This window comes from Anopheles moucheti, chromosome 3 (genome assembly GCF_943734755.1).
Source record: "Anopheles moucheti chromosome 3, idAnoMoucSN_F20_07, whole genome shotgun sequence".
NCBI classification, from domain to species: Eukaryota; Metazoa; Arthropoda; class Insecta; order Diptera; family Culicidae; genus Anopheles; species Anopheles moucheti.
Window position 1 is genome coordinate 15186325 of NC_069141.1, and position 20783 is coordinate 15207107.

The 20783-nt window shown below is 42.1% G+C and overlaps 4 protein-coding genes across 5 annotated transcripts; 3 read left to right on the forward strand and 1 right to left on the reverse strand.

The window, feature by feature from the left end:
• The first annotated feature begins 225 nt into the window (after positions 1-225).
• Positions 226-12899, forward strand: LOC128303323 (transmembrane protein 65). 2 transcript variants are annotated; one of them, XM_053040247.1, is made up of 6 exons: positions 226-875; positions 3117-3245; positions 6641-6682; positions 9620-9687; positions 9826-10029; positions 10292-12899. In XM_053040247.1, exons 1-6 carry the CDS (start codon positions 506-508, stop codon positions 10436-10438), a joined length of 960 nt encoding a protein of 319 aa, XP_052896207.1. In that variant the 5' UTR covers positions 226-505; the 3' UTR covers positions 10439-12899. The 2 variants fall into 2 exon arrangements, with proteins under 2 accessions (XP_052896207.1, XP_052896208.1); XM_053040248.1 differs by lacking the exon at positions 3117-3245.
• Positions 12900-13070: 171 nt separating this feature from the next.
• LOC128300992 (uncharacterized) lies at positions 13071-15231 on the reverse strand. The gene is made up of 4 exons (XM_053037272.1): positions 15057-15231; positions 14672-14962; positions 14322-14444; positions 13071-14255 (listed from the first exon to the last, which is right to left on the reverse strand). Exons 1-4 carry the CDS (start codon positions 15093-15095, stop codon positions 13401-13403), a joined length of 1308 nt encoding a protein of 435 aa, XP_052893232.1. The 5' UTR covers positions 15096-15231; the 3' UTR covers positions 13071-13400.
• Positions 15232-15384: 153 nt separating this feature from the next.
• On the forward strand, positions 15385-16214 carry LOC128300993 (ATP-dependent Clp protease proteolytic subunit, mitochondrial). Its single transcript, XM_053037273.1, has 2 exons — positions 15385-15451; positions 15520-16214. Exons 1-2 carry the CDS (start codon positions 15410-15412, stop codon positions 16153-16155), a joined length of 678 nt encoding a protein of 225 aa, XP_052893233.1. The 5' UTR covers positions 15385-15409; the 3' UTR covers positions 16156-16214.
• Positions 16215-16718: 504 nt separating this feature from the next.
• Positions 16719-17523, forward strand: LOC128300994 (uncharacterized). Its single transcript, XM_053037274.1, has 4 exons — positions 16719-16796; positions 16875-17039; positions 17116-17277; positions 17350-17523. Exons 1-4 carry the CDS (start codon positions 16719-16721, stop codon positions 17521-17523), a joined length of 579 nt encoding a protein of 192 aa, XP_052893234.1.
• Positions 17524-20783: the final 3260 nt, after the last annotated feature.

Below are 20783 nucleotides of genomic sequence, written 5' to 3' on the forward strand. Positions count from 1 at the left end.
AATAGGGAGTGCGAAAACATGCACTATTGACGAAAAACGCTTTACTTTTTATTCTTAACCCTCAATACCAATTCTGTCTGTCATTTTGGTTGCGAACTGTCAAACTGCACACAACGAGCTGAGCCTGCTGTATGCTGCTTGCGTCGCCTTATTTTGTTTCTTGTCTTGTCATTTGTTGTTATTCCTCCCCACGTTCAGACTCCGTTGCGTTTTCGGGCTGATAAGAGTGGTTCGGGAAAGTCGAACGAATTTTCTCTCACCGTACAGCTTTCTTGGAGGGAAATCCGAGAACCCAGCAGCATTTGCAGCGGTTGTCACCAACTGTGGGGGAGTGTGGTTTCGACAAAGTGTGAAACGAATTTGACGAACACCGTACCACAGCTAGACGAGTGAGCGATATTCGTGTGCGCTGATAAGAGAGTGATTTTGGGCAGTGTGAAACCAATTTCCTTCCCGTGCACAGCTTCCGGATAATTCCGTTGCGGTAACCGAGGAGTTGGTGCAGATGTGTGCGAACGTGTCGTGTTTGGTGCGCGTTACCAGTATGATGTCACGGTGTGCGAAACGTTGTGCGCCTCGAATGCCACGGATTAGTCACCGGATACGTGGTGGGATGGTATGTACCGCTTCCTACAGCACGGACGCCCTACACCGCCAGCAGCCCGCCCGACTCGGCGGAAGACATGGATACAACGATGCATCGAGCTTCTTCGCGGGAAGTGGCACCCGGTCGCGGTCGTATACGCAGGCAGCCTCTACCCTAACCCGGGAACAGCTGCACGATCTGGTGTACAGGTTAAACGAGGATGAAAGAGAATTGCTTATGAACACGCTGAAGCAGTTCGAGTCCAACAAAGTGAAGGCAAAGTTTGAAGGTGAAATTTAACACTTGAGCTCCCGCGCGCAGCAGCCGCCTAGAAGCACTTTATCCCCTTTTGATTTTTCCGAATATCTCAATGTGTGTGTGTCCTCCACTCCCGCTTTCCACTTTCCCGACACAAAACCCAACAAAGCCACAGATCCGAGCGATAGGGAAATGGGGAAGCCAGAATTTGCCTGCCCGCAAGATCTGGTGGGTGGCCCAAAGATGCCAGAATTGCTCCTCTCAAGCAAATGCAAAAATAGAACGGCAATTTTACAGCTGTACGAACTTTACGCTCAGCGCGCCCAGCAGAAACGATTAAATGTAAACAAAGATGTTCGTTCAATTGTTGATTTCATTGTAGAAATGAGCTCCCCCCATTCGTCTATTCGTTGCGTAGATATCACGCGCAGTACAGCACGACGTTCATCCACCAAAAGCAACAAGTTCTGGCTTTTCTTCCCATTCGCACGCTGTGTGCTACTCTCACAATCGGACCGATTACATCCGCAGCTAAAGAATGGCCCGGAAAAGCCAGTTGATGCGAAACTTCAACCACAGCAAGGATGGAGTAGTAGGACCAAATTATTATTTATGTTAGCTATCCAGAACCATTCTTCATCTGTGCCCGTGCGCCGTTCGGGTTGAAACGATGTAATCAATCTTCCATAACTTGATTCAATACCCATAATCCCTCTCCCACTCAATGTCAACCCAACATCACCTGTATCGCCTGTAAAAAAGCTGATACGGATAACAAAGAACCCACTGTCAACACCTCTATCTGTTCGTCCAGTACTTCTTCACACGTTTACCACACGACTCTTATCAACATTTGGCTCTATCGGGGACAGTGTAATTGTCTCTGCGGCAGTTGTTGCACGTAACCGCTCGTTATCTACAGGGAATGTGTTATCTTCATCTCGTAGTAGGATATCCTTGTACAATCAGCTGCGCACTATCCGCACAAACACTATCTATCGCCTATCTCTACCTACTCTACTCTTACTCTACTATCGTTCTAAGCGATTGATGTGACTTTAATTTAAATGTTATCGATAAGTGGTAATCGTGCGTATTGTTTCTAGTACTCGTACCTTTTGGTTTTGCTTTTAATTAGCTGTGCAATTTTAAGCGTTATTTAGATATGATTTCTCGCGTTTTTTGTTTGTTTGTTGGGGATGAGATTGTAAATTACGGTCAGGTGAGGTTTTTTTTTCACCCAGCCTTCCGTAGTGGGTTATGTAACGTGGTAATTGCCTATTGGCAAAACAGGATCATTCGCTTTGTGCCAAATATGTAAATATATAGGTCATATTTTGCTAGGTACTCGCTATCGTTAGATTCGATTTTTTAGGCATTATTATGTAGCGTTTTATTGGGAAAATGTGAGTTTTAGTTTTTGAGAAAGCTCAGCTTTTGTAGATAGCAGTGTTGGGTAAATTTGATTTACATTCATACAACAGAATAACGCTTTAAGTTGAATGAATAACTTTGAATCGCTGATGAGAGATTCATGGATTCATAGATCTATAAATATAGATTAAACTTCTTTAATATTGATAGCCTTCGAGCACTTGGGTAGTTTTTTCTCTATAAAAAAAATAATTTAGAAGTTAGAAAGTTCGAGTTAGAAGAGTTCGAAAAATTTTGATATTTCTCGAATCTTTGAAGATTCCCGAATATGTTGTGTATCTGTTTGAAGTTTAATTCAACTTAACACTTATTTATTGTATAACTTATTGTACAAAGCGTACACCAAGAAAAGGGATACAATTTTATATCGTGTTGATCCTAATGCTACAACACTCCATTAGCCACGAGAGCTCACCAATCCACCCAATGGTAATATGGCAATGGCCACTGGAAATGGCAAATTTCTATTTTAGTCGAACGATACGCTCATTCATAACTTATAACACGCTAGACACAATGCCCCGGTCTAGGGTTTAGGGCTAGAGCAAAAGATGAAGCACACTCCGCACAAGATCGTTGTAAAACAGGTGGTAATCACGCACGCTGCCTCTGGGTCACATTATATCCTTTTGCCAGGTGGCATTTAAGAGTATCTATGTGTGTGTGTGTGTGTGCGTTTGTTTGCGTCCGTGTGGTAGTCAACGTTCCCCTGACCGTCATTAGTTGCCCGGTCCCCGAGCACCAATAAACCGTGTGCGATTCGTCCCCCCGTAACGACAGCAGTATGAGAAATGGCTGAATTACTATATTCAAAATCCTACCCCTACCTACAACATAGGGCAGTTGGCAGCAACCGTTTGGCGAAGTAGATTCGGTCGTCCAGCAAAACTAAAACCTGCCCTGGGAGATGTAGATCCTACCGGTTCCTACTGCGCGGTGCCGGAAGATTGGCTGCAAAAAAAGTTCGGTATGCTTTGTGTATGTTATTTTATTATTGGTTTTCGTGCTAGTTGGTTTGGTTTTTCGTTACGTTATACTTAGACTGCTAGGCTAAGCAGATGGAATTGGGGTTGGTTTTTTGGTTGTGGGAATGGCAAGCGGAATTAGGCAGGTCGAGTACGTGTACTCGTGCGCTTCATTCACAACCTTTTGCTCCGTTTTGCTTACACTACTAACCCGTTGCTAAACTCCCTCCCTTTTATTAGCTAACGCTTAACCTATCAGGGACCATACTTTGTTGATAAATTAACCTTTAGAATGTGTAGCACGTTTAAGGGGTCGTTTACATTCCAGTAAAAGGTTAACGACAAATACAACTGAATTAGTTTCATTCATTATTCATGCAACTCGCAGCAAATCGCTTTAAGTTACATGTTCAAGTTCATTCAAACTACGATTTTATAATGTTGAAAATTGTATGCGGCGCTTATATAACTCTTTTAATTCGGAGATATACACTCAGAAGCTCGAAAAAAGATCATAATTTGTGAGGCTTTTTATTTAAAATTTGTTATTAATTAATAATTGATGATTATTTATTAATAAATCCAATAAAAATGTTTTGAAAAAACATATCTAGTTCCAATTATAAAAATCGCATAAAATTTATAACGTTTAAAATAGAAAAATTATTTGTAATTTAAAGTTAGTTGCAATTGCCTATAAAACAAAGAGATATCAAATATTAAATATATAAAATAATTTAAATATATTAAGTAATATTAAATACAAAAAATTACTACAAGTAGAAGTAAATTAAATAAAGAATATCTCGTGATATTTTAAATTCAATGCCCGATGCTCAGGTCCTCCGAGAAATTCTGTGTACCGATTTGCAAAACGTTATGTTCAGATAAATGCGTTTCCATGAACTCTGTTACTCCTCCGGCTGTAGCTTCATTATTTGAAGATTTATTGATTTAAATTCCAGCTATAAGCGAGATAAGCTGCAATGTTTGGGAAAATTCAATGTAAAAATGTTCGAACGTTTCGAACATGCTGACTGTATATCTCCCCTTGTGACAGTTTTATATTATCATATAATACAATAATTTTTGCGAACATTTTTGCAACCTCAAGTTATGTGCAAATCGTTTATTATTATTATATTGAATGTTCCTAACCGTACCACTAGAAGACTCTATTTTTTTAATAACATTTAATGTAAAAATTCATTATACTAAAAATAGGCAGTATTATTATTATGGTTTAACTGTGTTCCTACGTGATACGGTGGTACGATTAGAGTTGATAATGTTTTTTTAGTTCTTAATGGACAATTCGTGCTTATCGGAAAACTTTGTACTATGTAGTCAGACATTTTTATACTTTTGTTTATTTCAAATGCTCTCTCTCCTATACGCCCTAGACGCAAATTAAGTCAGAGTTGGTATGGAAATGGTTACATATAAGTAAACGGTTTTCGGTAGGTCAGCTCTGTTTGTATACGTAAAAAAAAGACGGTCAAAATTATTACGATATTACATGTGTGAATGTGTGGCGGTAGCGTTTATGTAATAGGTAGGAAGCAGTTTTGGCAACAGCAAAAAAAGCCCCCTCGGATTGGAGGTCCCGTGTACCGGGAGAGCTAATTTCATGTTGCAACCCGGTTGTATGATTCGTGCTCGTTTGGTGTAAATATTGATTTTGCATTATATGACTGTTTTCGTTGCACGCCTAACCGATACCGGGCGTAGACACACGTGTGCAACCCATTGCGCTATGCTGTCGAACGCTAAATCGATTTAATTTGCATCCTACGGGAATGCAACGTGTGGAAATCCTTGTATTAGTAGCGTAAATAATGTAACGTGTAAGTAGGTAGCTAATACGATATCAGTTTTGTATTTTGAAATAAGAAGAAAGCTTGTTTTTGTTTTAGAAGAAACGTGTTGGAAAAGACGTTAGGGTTATAATTTTGCTTGAGGGCGTCCATTATTTTTTCACCGTTATTTGCATGATTTATGATATTATTTTAAGCGCATGATTCAGCAACCGGGTAGGATGGACCGTGATTGCGAAGGAACGAAATTAAATCCAAATGGAAAACTCCAACGTTTCTCGGGGGTTAGCATCAATTAATCTTGTTGGGTTTAGGTTTACATCAAAACGCGGGCCGCCGAGCCCAGGTAGTGCATAATGTTATCCTGATTTTGTCTGATCTTGGGCAAAGATTGGCGCACGCGTCCAACAGGGATGGGATGGACTTATTTATCTTACCGAAGGATCAGTAACCTTGATTATACTAATCAACCAATCCTGCATTAATCAACGATGGTGGAATACCGAAGGCGTTATCGTGTGCTACGTGAGCATCATACGCCACCATGTGGAACCAAAACGTTGGAAGTAATTCTGCACTCCTGATGAAACATTGATTGAAGTAGAAAGGGACAATCTTCAACCAATCCCCGCCTCCCACACACACACGAAAACACACGCTGGTGGACGTTATTGGTGTGGATGGTGAACATTGGAACGTGGCAGATTCTATGCGCCCTTGCGTCACTATTATCTATTGATTGCATGACTTCCTTTATCGACGTGTGAGATTGTTTGTTTGTTTTTTTTTTGTTCATTATTACTGTTTGCTTTTATTAAAAGTAAAACCTAACAAGACAAAGAGCATGTGGCCGTCGCTTTCGTGATCGAATGTAATTTAGAACCATCGGTGGAAGATTGCTTCATAAATTGGCATGACACGCATGACCGTGCGCCTAGGACAATTATATAAATTGTGTTAGCAAAAGAAAAAAAAAACGTAACGATAACCTGATAATGTTAAGTGCGTAATGGCTAACACACCCACACTACCGGCTTAATGTGCATGAAACATCCTAACATAATCGTGACCTGGAAGCCGGCCGGACCGAAGCACAACTAAGCACACAACATTGCCCAAAAGCATTGCAAAACACGGACAGCAATAACAACCCAATGTCTGGTTTCGAATGATTTAATTTCATGCCTTTTTTCTGCCTGTGTCTTGTGGTGCTGCTGCAGCAATGGGCGAGAGCCACCGGTACCGGCCAGCTTTTGATGTTAAATTATGCATGAAACGAATTTAATTCTGGTCGCTTTCTGTCTATCTCTCTCTCTCTGTATCTCTCTTTCTCTCTGGTAAAGCACCCCGTGCTTGCTACCATTTTTCTCTCATCGCCTACTGTTCATACTCCAACCATGCAATGCTTTAACACATCTTTATTAGATCGTTTCGAAAGTATGTAGTGTTGTATAGAAAAGAAAACGATGGGTTTTGGCCTACATTAACAGAATGTGTTGTGCAGAATTGTTTGCTTATATATATGTTTGCTTCTTGGTTTTATTTCAATTAATCGATACCTTTCCATCCCTACATCACAGCCGAAACCGTACCAGTACCACCCACCTCGGACCTCATGAAACGTAAGTATGCGCTCTTACCAAAAATCTGTGCCCGAACCAATGGAGGCGCATGGTACTTTACGCTCAAAGCAATAATTGCCCTACACGTGTAAGTTTAATATAAAATTGTTTTCCTTCCTTTCTGGGTGCATTTGAATGGCAACAATAAAAACCCAAATAAATTGTTGTGTTATCCGCTGGTATTTACGGGTAGCGAAACTTTTCCATTTTCCCTTCCCGTTTTGTTGCTGCAAAAGATGGGTTTTGTTCCCTCCCTGTCTTCATTTCCTTCAGCGGTGACACGTGTAGCACCATTTTGTGCGAAAGAACAGGCAAATAATTGTTGTACAGCAGTTCCGTTTTTATTGCCCAGCACACACAATCGCACTGCGCTATTGTTGTGCCTGCCCCGGGAAGGACTGGCCATGGCATCTGGATTGTCCCTTTGTGAATGGAATGCTTGACAGTTGAATGAAATAAAAATGGTTGCGATTTCATTTGATGAAAATGAGATTGTGAGCTGCGCTTGATTTGGAAAAGAAGGAGTTTAATAAAAATAAGCGTCATTTTAAGGATGTGATGGAGTATTTGTAAGTACTATGCAACGCAGCAGGTTGAAAAATAAAATATTTAATTAATAAAACTTATCTTTAAAGGTCGCAATCGACGTCATTTTGGCAATGGAATTGGAGATGCGAGAAAGATGATTGTTACGGTTAATAAAACTTTAAACAGAAACAACACCGTTGAATGGCCGCACATTAAATCCGTTGCGAAATAGTGTCTGTGTGGCAAGCAGAGGGACGTTTTTGCCCGCAAGTTGCCGAGTTTATCCATTCTCAAACAGATAGTGACGGTCCCGGTCCAATTCCCGTCCCAGTAGTTTATACCGCCCATACCAATTTAGTGTTCGCCGCTGTGTCATGCCACCAGTGTCATGGTGCACCATTTGTCGACCTGCGGGTCGGTCGTCAGCAGGAAACCTTTTCACTTACACACCTGACCGTGTGTGTGAGTGTGGTGTTTGTGTGCATGTTGTGCTACCCACAGAAGGCTATCGTTTGATAAATTTTACTTCCCGTGTCCCTACCGTGTACGTTGCGTGTTCACGGTGGCGCTCTTGTACATGGATAGCTCTTGGAGAAAAGAAAAAAGCGCTTTCCACTCGTGATGGTAAGTGGGTGGAAAAGAGATGAATGGGAAAAAGGGCATAGAGAAATCGTCCCGTAGTCATCAGCGAAGGAATTGTTGATTCCGCATACGGTGTGAGTTTCGTCATGCGAGGTGTACTGGCAGTGGCAGATACTTGATGAATACTCCCTCGACGGGAGAGAATATTGAAGCGCTTACCGAAAACCCTTACAACCCGGAAAGGGATGTAACGCTGAGAGGTGGAACGGAAAGGTTGACGTTGAGTTGAAGGAGAATCAACTGAATCAGATGTGCTAATTGAAGTACTGATTGAAAGTAAGTGCATGAGCTGATGTTGGGAAAGGTGTGGAGAGTCAACTGCGTACTAATCCTGTTGCTTAAATTGCTTCAAAACTACAGGCGCAAGTTTTAAAACTTCATCCATCCCTTGCTTTGCGTGTGAATGCTTTGAACGAATGTCCTTTTTGGGGTATTATCAGACTAAATTGAGTCATGGAGTTTGCATGCAATAGCAACAGTTTCGTTACAGCGCTGCTGGAATTGGTTTAGGACGTGTTTGCGCTACCGAATTTCATAACCCTATCCTCGGGACCACAAAAAGGGGTTACGAATCCGAAACCGTTCCACAAAAGGTGAAAGTTTCCTTTTGCCCGGAAACCTGCCCCTGGTTGTAACACAATACTCCGTTGTCCGTTGTGGGGCACAGTGAGCAGCAAACAAAAAAAAAACCCGGAGACCTCCCGCACCCATACAACAAAGTCAAATATGTCTGGCTGACAGTGAGGAATTTAAGGTTGGACTTTGGGTGTTTTGTGAGCTTGCACTGAAGGGAACCTAAACTGGACCTACCGCGTGGCGCGGTAACCCAACCCGCATTATCCGGAAGTCACCCGAACCGGCTGGGGATTTCCATTTCGGATTCTTTGCTCTTTACGCACGATTCTTCACCCTCCGGGGAAGCAATTTCCGGAGCGAAGAATAATATTTAGCATCTTTGTGTTGAATGCGTTTAACTGGTTTTCACGGACGCAAAATTTTGTTTAAGCACATTCAACAGGGAACCGTTTTTTTTTTTCAGCTGTTAAGTCAGATGTTAAGTGGGTAAGATTTGCTTTAAAATTATACACACCCATCAATCCGGTTTTTTTTTGTTCGAGAAGGATCCATTTAGAGATTGTTGAATGTTTTGAAGTTGGTTGTAATCGCTTCAAGATGGGATTCGATTTCAACCCGCAAATTGGTTCCAAAGCAATTAAATGACAACCATTGCCGGTCCATTGCTGGGAAGTAATGGTGGGATGGAACTTTGGTAAAATAAAACTCGTTACAGCAAAGGAGATTTCTGCGTTGTCCTTTTGCTAATGAGATATGCTCCGAGCGTCTTTGCGCGTTGTCGCTCTGTTTGTTTTTTTTTTTTTGCTGCTTTCCGTTCTCGGTTGTTTGGCGTGTGTTAAATGTGACCCGTCGAACCGTTGAGTTTGTAAAGTGTTTAAAGTTTTAATGACGTACATTACCGAATCGCGCCTTGGGTTTCTAGGGGAGGTTTTTGTACGCAGGAACTTTAAATGAGCTGCTCTGGTATGCAAATTGGTTGCTCATTAATTGATTTAATGCATGGCGACATTTGCATTTCTTATTATGATAAATGATGTGCACCTGGTAGAGGTATTTTGGTTGTGAAGAAGTATTTTTCAAGTGAGTTTATGAATAATACAATCACATTATAACGACACAGGACACTATTTTATCATTGTGTTATTGGTTATTGGTCAAATAGAGTATTAAAAATATTGTTTTCATTTACAGTCGGATTGGTGAATGCCCTTCCTTTCATTGGATTTGGTTTCCTCGATAACTTCACCATGATTATTGCGGTAAGTGTGATAAGTAATACGCATACAGCATCCATTAATCTACTACTATTCCGCTTCCTTTATCATTTACTGTTCGCTACTGTCCGTTAAATAAACTCGAACTACTAATAGAAATGTTTATTCATTGACCGTTTACAGGGAGACTACATTGAGCATACGCTCGGATTATTTATGTGCATATCGACGATGGCAGCGGCAGCGCTAGGGAATACCATCAGCGACGTAATAGGCATCGGATCTGCATTTTACGTGGAGAAGCTTGCCGAAATGAGCGGCGTGAAACCACCGAAGCTTTCGCCCATTCAGCTGGAGATGAAAGCCAGCCGACGGGCGGCCAATTTGGTAAGGAAGGAGATCTTTTATCGAGTTGGTGTGTAGTAGCGGTGTATGATGGATGAGATGTTCTTGTCAATAGGAATTATTTATTGGATGAAATATTTTCGTTCCGTAAATTGGAGATTCCAATTCCAAGCGCAATTTGTTTACCATATTTTGATCAGACTGTTCCTTCAGTATGACAGCACAATTCTTGCACTGTATTTCACTTTAAACATTTCTGTTTGTTTCTTTTTGCTTCCAAATAAACACAATACGGTCTCTCCAGGGGCGCGTGCTTGGTATTACGATCGGCTGCCTGCTGGGAATGTGCCCTCTATTATTCATGAAGGAGGATAAGGATAAGGACAAGGACAAGGAAAAAGACAAAGCTAAAGCACCGCCGAGCACGGTGGCGAATGTTGCCGTGGAGTAGGCCTCCACTAGAGGTACACGGCTGCTGCAGACATAACGCTGTGTGGTTTTAGGTCAATTTAGGATGGTCCCACGCGGAATGCACAGCTATTCGTCTACCGACCGAGTAACCGAAATCCGAAATTTAAATTAGACAGATCCCAGTTCGACACCGTGGGTTAATATTTTACGTTGATTGATCGAAGGCGGAAGTTCGGAAATCGAATTACTGCGACGCACTCCACCTACCAGTAATGCGAAAGCACATACATGCGTATACCAGTCCCAGAGCGCACCATCGACGAAACAGAACACAAAACGAGGTAGCATCGTAACGAGATAACGACCACACTAAGGGCTGCTGGATACGAGCTGTGTACATATATGTATTAACGTCGATCATGGCTTTCGATACGAAGCACCCATGAACTCATCTCGATCGAATACACCTATCTCTCACCATGTATCATCATCGGCGGTAGATTCGCGGTATGATGTATTGTTTCATTTCCACGAGATGATTTAGCCAGCTGTAATGTCGAAATTTATGCCTAGTTATTGATTAGCCACTATTGGTGCTACTGTTACTGCTATTGCTATTTATTAACGATTCTCTACAACACAACGTATCGGTAATCGAATGTATGCAAAACTGACTGTAAGGAACGTACGGGAGCGAGCTACTTGCAAGTGCGGCCGCGTTGTTTGTGTTATAATTACAGTTAATGCACAAACTATGTTAATAACTATTTACTCTTAGAATTGTTACCTTCTTAGTTGAGGAACGTACTAGTAAGACTAGTCCATCTGGTAATGTGTTATCGCTTCTAATAATTGCACCAGTATGCTGCCATGAATATCATCAATTGTTCTTGTTTATCGAAGGCGATTTAAACTTACGCGAATTAAGAATTCAATGACACACGACACCAATCACTTCTATCGTACGCAAGCATCATCCTTGCGAAAAGGAGATCTCCTACGCGAAAGGTTATTTTCCCGTACTGTGACGACAAATTGACGAATGTTTCATTCAGCAGAACGCGAAGAAATGACATCCTTGCTGGTGCAAAGGAATAATATAAAACAAAGCAAAAAAGGTTATTAATGTCACTAGAGTAGTATTGGTAGTAATTGGGTCCATTTAAAGAGAATGCAGGAAAATTTTATTAGATTAGTGTTATTACAATATTGGTATAGCTTTCTTGCAAAACAGAGACCAATTTCTCCAAATGTGTAACAGTAGTAAACGGATATAATCGTGTGTACGTTGGTATTGATGAACGCTTACCCAAACTATCCTTCCTAGTTGTTTCTCGGGCCATAAGCAAGTCATCATGCGGAATGATATTACGTGGAAAATACCTCATTAATTTGCTCTAAGTATTTACTTACCCATTTCCTGCCTATATGGTGACTGTTTAGCGAGCATACTCGAGTAGGGAATGAGTTGCAGATGTACTTCTCTTAGGAATTTGTTTCATGAGTCATGTTCGGCTAAACAAACATGATCTGTTACCTCGTCGATCTGTTGTCCTCGTTTCCTCCTTTTTTTCACCAACTAATGACAGAGCACTTTACGAAGTAGCGATTCTGAACCAAGTTCTTCCACATTCCCATTGAGCGCATATATTGAAAAAAAAAAAGGTTTTCAAGGTGCGTGCATAGTCCCTCCATGTTTAAAGCACAATAATATTCTAAACTGATATTTCTATTACTCAAACCTAACCCCCTGGCCTTACACATTTACCAAAACAATTAAAGAAAAAAAAAACAACGGAACCCCCAACAGCTAGTGCGTAGCGTCGTGAATTGGCTGGCGGGCAGCAGAATCAAATGAAACTATTTTTCTAAACTTCTTCCATCTGGCCACGGACACGGCCACAGATAAAGCGAGAGCAGTAGAGGTGATGTTTTTTGTCCACGCGATATCGCTTTCACAATACCTTGAATGGTCAATTTTCTAGTAATCAAAACACCTGGATACTGTCCTACGTCGTCTTTCAAACTTACTCATATTGTCGATTAAATATACGGTACGAAGCAGATAGGTGGAAGTAAAACAAACTAACTATGAGCAACTAGCACAATGCATTTCATGAATAATATAACAAAATTATGTAGCTATTAGCGGCAAACAATTATAGTGTTTCGGTTTTGCAAACCGGATCGGGCAACCGCTTGGGAAGGGTTTACAGCGAAAACGATCGTGAGAGAACGATTTGCTTGTGAAATGCTTCGTAGATCTTCCAGTTCACTAGTAATTCACCGAAAACCACGTTTAACACAACTATGCGAAATAATAATGCTCAAATCAAAAGCCGATAAACAGTTCCGTACAGTACGGTAGTAGATAGAATTGATGCTCGGGGTTCTCGTGCAACACTTGAATACACAATACAAATCGATAACCGATGTAACGACGAACAGCAATAGAAATAGCAAATATTGAACGAATGTGTACCAAATAAACAGTAATTCACTATCTCATCTTACGCACGATGCTTTTCTTTCAAAGAATCCCCCCAAAGTGGAATGTCCTCTAAAGAATTCTACAATAGATTGATCAAAATTGTTGGTAAACACAACATCCGAATCGTCCGATAGGTCTATGTTTCGGATAATGAAAGTCATTCATCACCACAATCTACGTTTGAATAATTAACTTTATTGCAAAAAGCATTCAACAGATTTAATAATAAAGGAGAAAAGAAACAATTGGTAGTTTTTATTCAATGTAAAATAAAAAAAACTATAATAATTAGTTTTGCTTGAAATAATGTTAATTGTAAAAATTCGGGAATGAAATGAATCAAAAGGTACATTAGATTTCTGAACAATTTTGAGTTCCAATAGCTGATATAGCTCATACAGCTAAGCCATTGATTGATTTTTTAGTTTCCTTAAACGAAACAAAATCTATTATGTATGTGGTTTCTGTGTGTTAGTCTATCTACTTCTAGAGCCTTTTCTTCAGGGGCTCATTACAAAAATTTCAACAGAGAACTGAAAACATCGTACGTCTTCTTGTAGTGCTTATAGATACCATCGTAATTCTCTTGCTCTCCTTCTGGACACCATTTTTTACTGCCGCCGATCAGTGGAATGAAGCAATCGTACGAACAATTTTGAGATCCAGCCGGGCCGTTAAGTTCCGCCATCGGGTCGCCATCTGATTCGAAATTCGTTCCTCTTTCCGGGTCGTGATTAGACTCGTGCTCGGAATGAATAAAATCTATCTGTTGTACCACATTATTACCTCCGGCTGGATCGAAAATGAAGCGGATGTTCCGGTAACGGTACGGTGAGAAAACATTAACCTCTGGGTGGTTTGTACTATGCCAATTTCGTTCGAGTAGCGTCTGTTGCTGCCCGGAAGCAAAAGACGCTTCACAGTCTTTGAGGGTTGCATTTATCTGCGATGCGGTAAGGGTCCCATCCGAGATGCAGTCTTCCAGAGTGTTTGTATCATCGACAGTGGCGGAACTGTCGATCATACTGTCGAGTCGGGTTTGCTGAGACAATGTGCGGTGGCTGGAAATGTTGTTACTGCCTTTCAGACTGGTGGATCCTCCTCGGTACAGCAAGTTTCCCGGGAGATGTAGATTGCTAGCTAACAGGAAGGCTCCAGCAATGGTCATTACGCTGGCGGTATAGCTCAGAGCGAGCACGGTGCTATAGTGTATCAACTGTTTGGCCATCGCAAAGGAAGGTAGAAAGTTGATAAGCTCGGTGTAAGTTAACCAGCCACGGGTGAGACCTTGCCGCTTTGCTAGTACCTTTTCAACCGACTTTAATTTTTCAAAGAAATCTCGCTTGGAGACGTACGCATTCCAATTCTGAAACGGATCGAATTTAAATCATGAAGAAGCAAAAGATTACATCCCGGTGTTTGTGACATTTACCATTGCGTCCAAGAATTCTAGTTCCAATGTTTTCATTTGATCCGGAGTCATATTTCCATACTCGGCCCAGGCACTTAGATAGATGTCCTCATCGTAACCGCAATAGAATTTAGTCGAGACCATCTGAAAAATCATTCCATAAACACATTAAAAACAGTTCCATAGCTTGTCTGGGCGCTAACAAACGCTAAATCAGGCGAAAGTAAGGCGTCTAAAGAGAAAATGGCAACTTTCTTTGCGTGAAGCAGCCAAGCGTGAAACATTCACAACGCAAAAGCCACCCCCCCAGAGTACGACGTGTGCCCCTATCAATGCACTACGCAAGCAACTACAGGGAACTATGCACTTACCATTGATACTATAAATAATTCCGACGGTGTGATGCGGCGAACAAAGGTCGGATCGGTGGCGTTTAATCGATCGAGATAGATCATAGCCAGGATGAGTGAGCATGGCGTCACGGATAGATTGCCGACAGTCGCAAAGTTCAATCGACTGAGGGAATGGCCGCGATGCGTTTCAGAAAACACATCCGCTGCGTAGTCGGCCAGCGGTCGGCTGATTTTGGTGCAGCGCACCTTGGACGAACCGTAGTAGAGCGTTTTCTTGATGCGATCGAGAAACTCTTCATGATCTATCACCTACGGAGAATGGAAGCAAACCCAAACATGACCATAATTAGACAAATGGAAGGGTGGAACCGCCGAGTCGATGTACATTCCGCAGCATATTTACCTCCGTGTCGGTGATGTTGGGCTGTTCGTGTTCAATCATCTTGTGCCTATTCACTGCTCACAACACCATCCGAAGAGTGCTTCCTGTAGGCCAGGTACTGCGGATTCTGCCTCCAAAAAAGCACAATATTTTAGGATGAAAAATCACAAGAAATGCACGCTGCTACCACCGACACTTTGTCCCACTGGCTGCGCTATGCGAGGTCAGGACGAATCCTTCCAATCTGACAGCAGCTGCGTTTGACAGTCAATGGCCGCTGTCATCGGCCATGTTTAATGTTGCGATTACGAAATTTTGTTTACATTTTTGCATCTGTTTTCCTATCGACAGTGTTTATTATCGTAAGATCTACAATGAATATAATAAAATCATTCATGCCGCTTTTATCCTCCGTAGTAAGTATCTGTGGATAGCCTGAGAACGTTTTGTTCCAATCGATCAACTCGTTTGGTTTCTCTTTCAGCGCAATCTGCATACGACCAACAAATCATTCCTGAACCTTGTGCCAATCGTCGTGGAACAGACCGGCAGAGGTGAACGAGCGTATGATATATTTTCACGTCTGCTAAAAGAGCGCATCATCTGCCTAATGGGCCCAATACATGACGATTTGAGTTCGTTGATAGTGGCGCAGCTTTTATTCCTACAGTCGGAAAATGGAACCAAACCGATCCACATGTACATCAATTCGCCTGGAGGAAGTGTCACGGCTGGGTTGGCTATCTACGACACGATGCAGTACGTGAAGCCCCCGGTAGCTACCTGGTGTGTAGGTCAGGCATGTTCGATGGGTTCACTGCTGTTGGCAGCTGGAGCTCCTGGAATGCGCCACTCACTGCCGAATGCACGCATCATGATCCACCAACCGTCCGGTGGAGCTCAGGGCCAAGCCACCGACATTCAAATCCAGGCGGAAGAGATCCTGAAGCTTAAGAAACAGCTGACCGAGATTTATGGCAAGCACACAAAGACAGCAGTGGATGTGCTGTACTCCAAAATGGAACGTGATACGTTCCTTAGCCCAGAGGAAGCCCAAAAGCTTGGGATTATAGATACGGTGTTGGAGCATCCCCCATCATCGACGGAAGCTACGTCGTAAATCATAGCTCGAAAAGTTATGCATGATGTTTAATGTTGGACAAAAGGGAAATAAAACAAATCACATATAGGAACTTGTTGAATTTTACATCTGCGATATTTATTTCGGAATTGAAGAAAAATATCGTGTAAATTCCGTATGAACTTTACCACATTCCTTGTGACCATTCATATGGCTTTTTGAGTTTAACAAGCTCTTGAACCTTGACTTTGGTGTATTTATTAGCTATTTTTCTAAACCCTTATTTAGAGCAACCGTTTCAAATTAGACCTTTGAAGGAAATGCTAAAATTAATTGTTTAAATTAAAGCTTAAAGCGGGAAGTAAAGTTAACGTAAAATACATATACTTATCTATTCTCTACCATCAATAGCAATCCCCTATGAGCAAAATAGAAGGTAATGAAACATGAAATTTAATTGAGAGGATTGCAAGCCTCACTGCCTCTCAGGTAAAGATGGTATCAGCCCTTATGGAGCCCACTGATGCCAATTCTAACGAATAACTAGTGAAGTTTTAGTCGATTTCTGTTTAGTCTCCGCTAAACCTTATTAGTTGATCATTATGCGCTCTTGTTGCGTGTGTTACATATTGGCAGTTGCTATAACAATTGGTTTGCCACTCACCAATGCAGTAGGCAGGGTAAGAATTCGTCACAAAACACGATAATTCTCACAATGGGAATATAAAAGACTTTATTTTCCCTTTCGCCTTTTGCAGAGAAATAAAGAACTCGTGATAGATAAAGCGAAAACGTGTCAAACCAACAAAACCGATTCGTTCTTGATCAAATTTACCGTACCGGCTAACTTCTCGTCGAGCAACAACGTGGTGCGCTTTTATGGGAACTTTTCCGTACTGCAGGAAATTCGACCCCCACTGGAGGTAAACGAACTGAGGGGTGAGATGCCTGTGGATCCTTCATCTGGACTAATGTGTCGCATTTATTCTCATGTAACAGCTCACGCTCATTGCCTATCGATGTACGCTGGATTTGCAAAACTGTCAACGGTATAATGCCCTGCAAGTGCCCAAAATATGTTCCTTCCTGTCGGACACTAATTCCTTCTGGTCCCCGTTTGTACGAAGCGTCGAGCCGACTGTGAAATGTCCAATACAACCGGTACAACAAATTGTAGTAGTGCATGGAAGGGCTTACTTCTAACTTGCGGTTTCGATCTGTTTCGCCCTACAGGCAACGTACTTATTCAAGGATTCAGCGTTTGATTTGAACTTCTTCACCAGCTTCCCGTTGGAGGGGTACACCTGGCAGGTCACGATGAAGTTGTACACCACCGCAAGCACACCAAAGAAGGAGGTTTTCTGTTTTGCTGCACAAGCAACATTGAAGCGAGTTAGGAAAGTTTGATTTGTTTCTTAATAATAAAGATACATAGACCAAGAGGGTTCCAATTTTGGTCGTCTTGTAAGGTGCGATCACCTTCATGTAAAATAATGTAAAATAATGATGTCCATCTCGTCAAGGTATGACGCGATCTGGATTAGTTTATAGAAAATAGTCTCCGAAGTTTCCACCTCCCTCTCTCGGAAGATCCTCTCCTTTATTATGTGATCATTATTTATATATGTAATAAGATATAGTTCACATATTATTCAAAAATAACTTCTTAAACTTGTTCAAAAAATAGTTAACCATCTTCTCCATCCCATTCGTAGCCCCAAACTGAGTCCACAAAACTTGTGGCCACCATATTGGAGTTGTGCGAATTGGGAGTTGTACGCCGCAATTAAAAAGGAATGTTGTCAGAAATAGGCAGATATAGCCGGTAAAGGTTTTTTTTTTGTTAATTTCTCTCTCTCCCCAAAAAGACTCCCCCAGATGAAAAACTAGTTTTGTATCCTGTGTGCCAAAATGAAAGCCAACCATTTTGATAGCATGAATATTCATCAAGAGAAAGGTTACAGTTTTTCCATGCGTGTGCAAACACGTTAAACGCGTTTACTGTTACAAAGGTGGCTGAACTCTCTGGTTCTCCCGAAAACGTGCGTGACAGGATTGCTCAATTCGTCGTCCTGCACTGCATGTTTAAGGGAGCATTTTTCCTAAAACGCATCCTCACATGTTGGCTGAGTGCAACGGGAAAACGCAAAAAATGGAGAACCCGTACACAAAATATTGCATTAAGTATTCTGCCGCGGAACGAAAGCTTTCCCCCCAAACTCTCTTACTCTCTCTCTTTCTCTTCTTCTCCTCCTCTCACCCCGTGTTATCTTTAATGAAAAAGTTGGCTTTTGGAGACCAGCGGGAGAGCAAAAAAAAAAAACTTGAAATGTGTTAATGAGCTTTTCATCCAATAATAATGATGGCTTTTCCCACAGATCATTCAACGAAAATTCTGACCCAACCGCGCAGCGTTCCAAAGTAAGCAACCTGCATCTGTAGCGTGCGGTGCGCTGCGCAAAGCCTTTTTTTTGCAATGCTGTGGACTGTTTTTCTTCAGTTTCGGTTCCTCCCGAACTCCCTCCACAGCTGCTCCTCCAACACGGTCGGTACGAAGAAGGAAACAAAGACACACTTCCCGGCGGACCTCGCTTCTTCGGTCACGTATTTTGTGCGGCCACGGCCGGGTACGTCGTCCGCACAAGTGTACGGGACGGCAAGTTCACAAATTGTGCGCGAGGTTCACTCGGCGAGCTGTTTTACACTTGTCCGCGCTGTATAAGGACGTGATCGAGCGGACGGTGCTGCAAACTTGTTGACGAAATTGACCATTTTGGAAGACAATTGAGATCATCGAGGACGAGCCCCTTTTCCCCGACCCCCCGCGGGGTGGGTTTTGACGGGGGAGGGGGATGTTTAGGGGCCACGACCTCTTTGGTAATTAAACGTGATACATTTATTTATTTTAGCAAAATGACACTCGCTCACACAACAGGGAGGGAATCGGACAATCGGACACGGACCAATTTTGTTGCGTTTTTTTTTGGGGTAGAGCGTACCAATGGCCGGTTATGCTCGGGGTACTTCATGTCTGCTAGTAGAGTCATTGAATCATGCTCGGAATGCTACAGGGGTTTTTGAAAATAAATTAAATTTTAGGATAATTAATAAAAAAAATTCTTCAATATTTTTTTAAATAATTCAACTAACTGGTTTTATGGGTATTGTAAGTACCCAACTTATATTATTGGGGGAAAAATATATATTATATCACAAAAAGAACCAATTTGTAGCGTTCCAAAATCTCCAACGCCAACCCCTGCAATGCACCCAGTACTGGGCCATGCACCGTGGGCATCGATACCGTGCCGGAGACTTGGGGTTGTCGGCCGAAAGAAACGAACCCGAAAATGTAAAGAATAAAAATTAAAATTTTAAATTACGCCAAAGACTCCTTTTTGCTGCTGCGCGCGTCACAAACGCTTGTACCCGCGTATAAAATGGGAAGGAAATTCCTGCGTGTGTGTGTGAGTGCCCGCTCCTTCTTCACCCGTGCACAACGCGGTTCGGCATAGCGTGGCGGTCACATCCATCGTGCTTGGCGATGTTGGGCGCTGAAAGGATGATTGGTGGCTGGTTGCATTGCGTCTCAGCGCCGACGATGCGGCGTACCACTGGCGGACGGGACCCGGTGGATGGCTAGTCAAAACGATAGAGAATGAGTGAAATGAGCGACAACTGAGGCAAACCGAAAACTGAGGGACAGCAGGATAAAAACGGCGTCGGTTGGGTGTGTTGCATGATGCTGCAACGCCACACGGCCACAAACCTTAAGGAACCGAGCTTGTTATCGTCGTTTGCGGCAGGGGGGGTGTGGTACGAGTTTCCGATTGCGTTTGGAGTTGCAAGTAATGGGCAAATGGACAACCGTCCGGTTTTGTCGCACGATTTGCTTGATGTTATATTTTGGAAACATTTAAAACATTTCCCAACCATCGCTAGTCGTCCAGTTCGAGTGGACTGTTTTGCGTAATTTTCTGCACAAAGTTAAGGTTTACCGGGTCGATTTTTTTAAAGCTCAAATACCTGAGTAATCATTACGGGAGAGCAAGCGTTAGCATTTTGTGGGGGGAGGATTTGATATGATGCATCAAACAAAATAAGACCGCAAAGCGCACAAAAACATTCCCAGCTGTAGATAATTAAATAGCACATATGAATGCTTGTGTGTTTTTCGTTGGTCAATTGTTTCTTTTTTTTACGCCGACCAAGACGAAAATTGTAGAAGCTCAGAAATGACAAATGTCGGCACGTTTTACGTTCCTGCCGACGTTTCCTGCAGTACGAAACGAGAGCTGTGCGTCGTGAGTGTTGCTGTGTTTTTTTTCGTTTTGTTTTGGGAGTCAAGATTCTACACAATGTGTTAAGAGACCCGAGTGAAGACATTGAACGAACGATTGTTGCGGAATGTGGAAGTGCTCAAAATGTACATTTAATGTGCTACCAAACGTTTGCTTTTCTCCCGCTTGTGTTTTTGTACACCACACCACCACGCTGGGTTCATCCCCTATAGGAGCTCCGGTGCTGATAAATGGAAAGACTTGCGAATCGAGCTGATTGAATTTTATTGCAATCAGATGCAAAAGTGCAAACCATTCCTACCGCCGCCGAATCGGTCTACGTCGCCGATGCAAACGGAGGTTTCGGAAGTCGTTCATGTTGTTGTT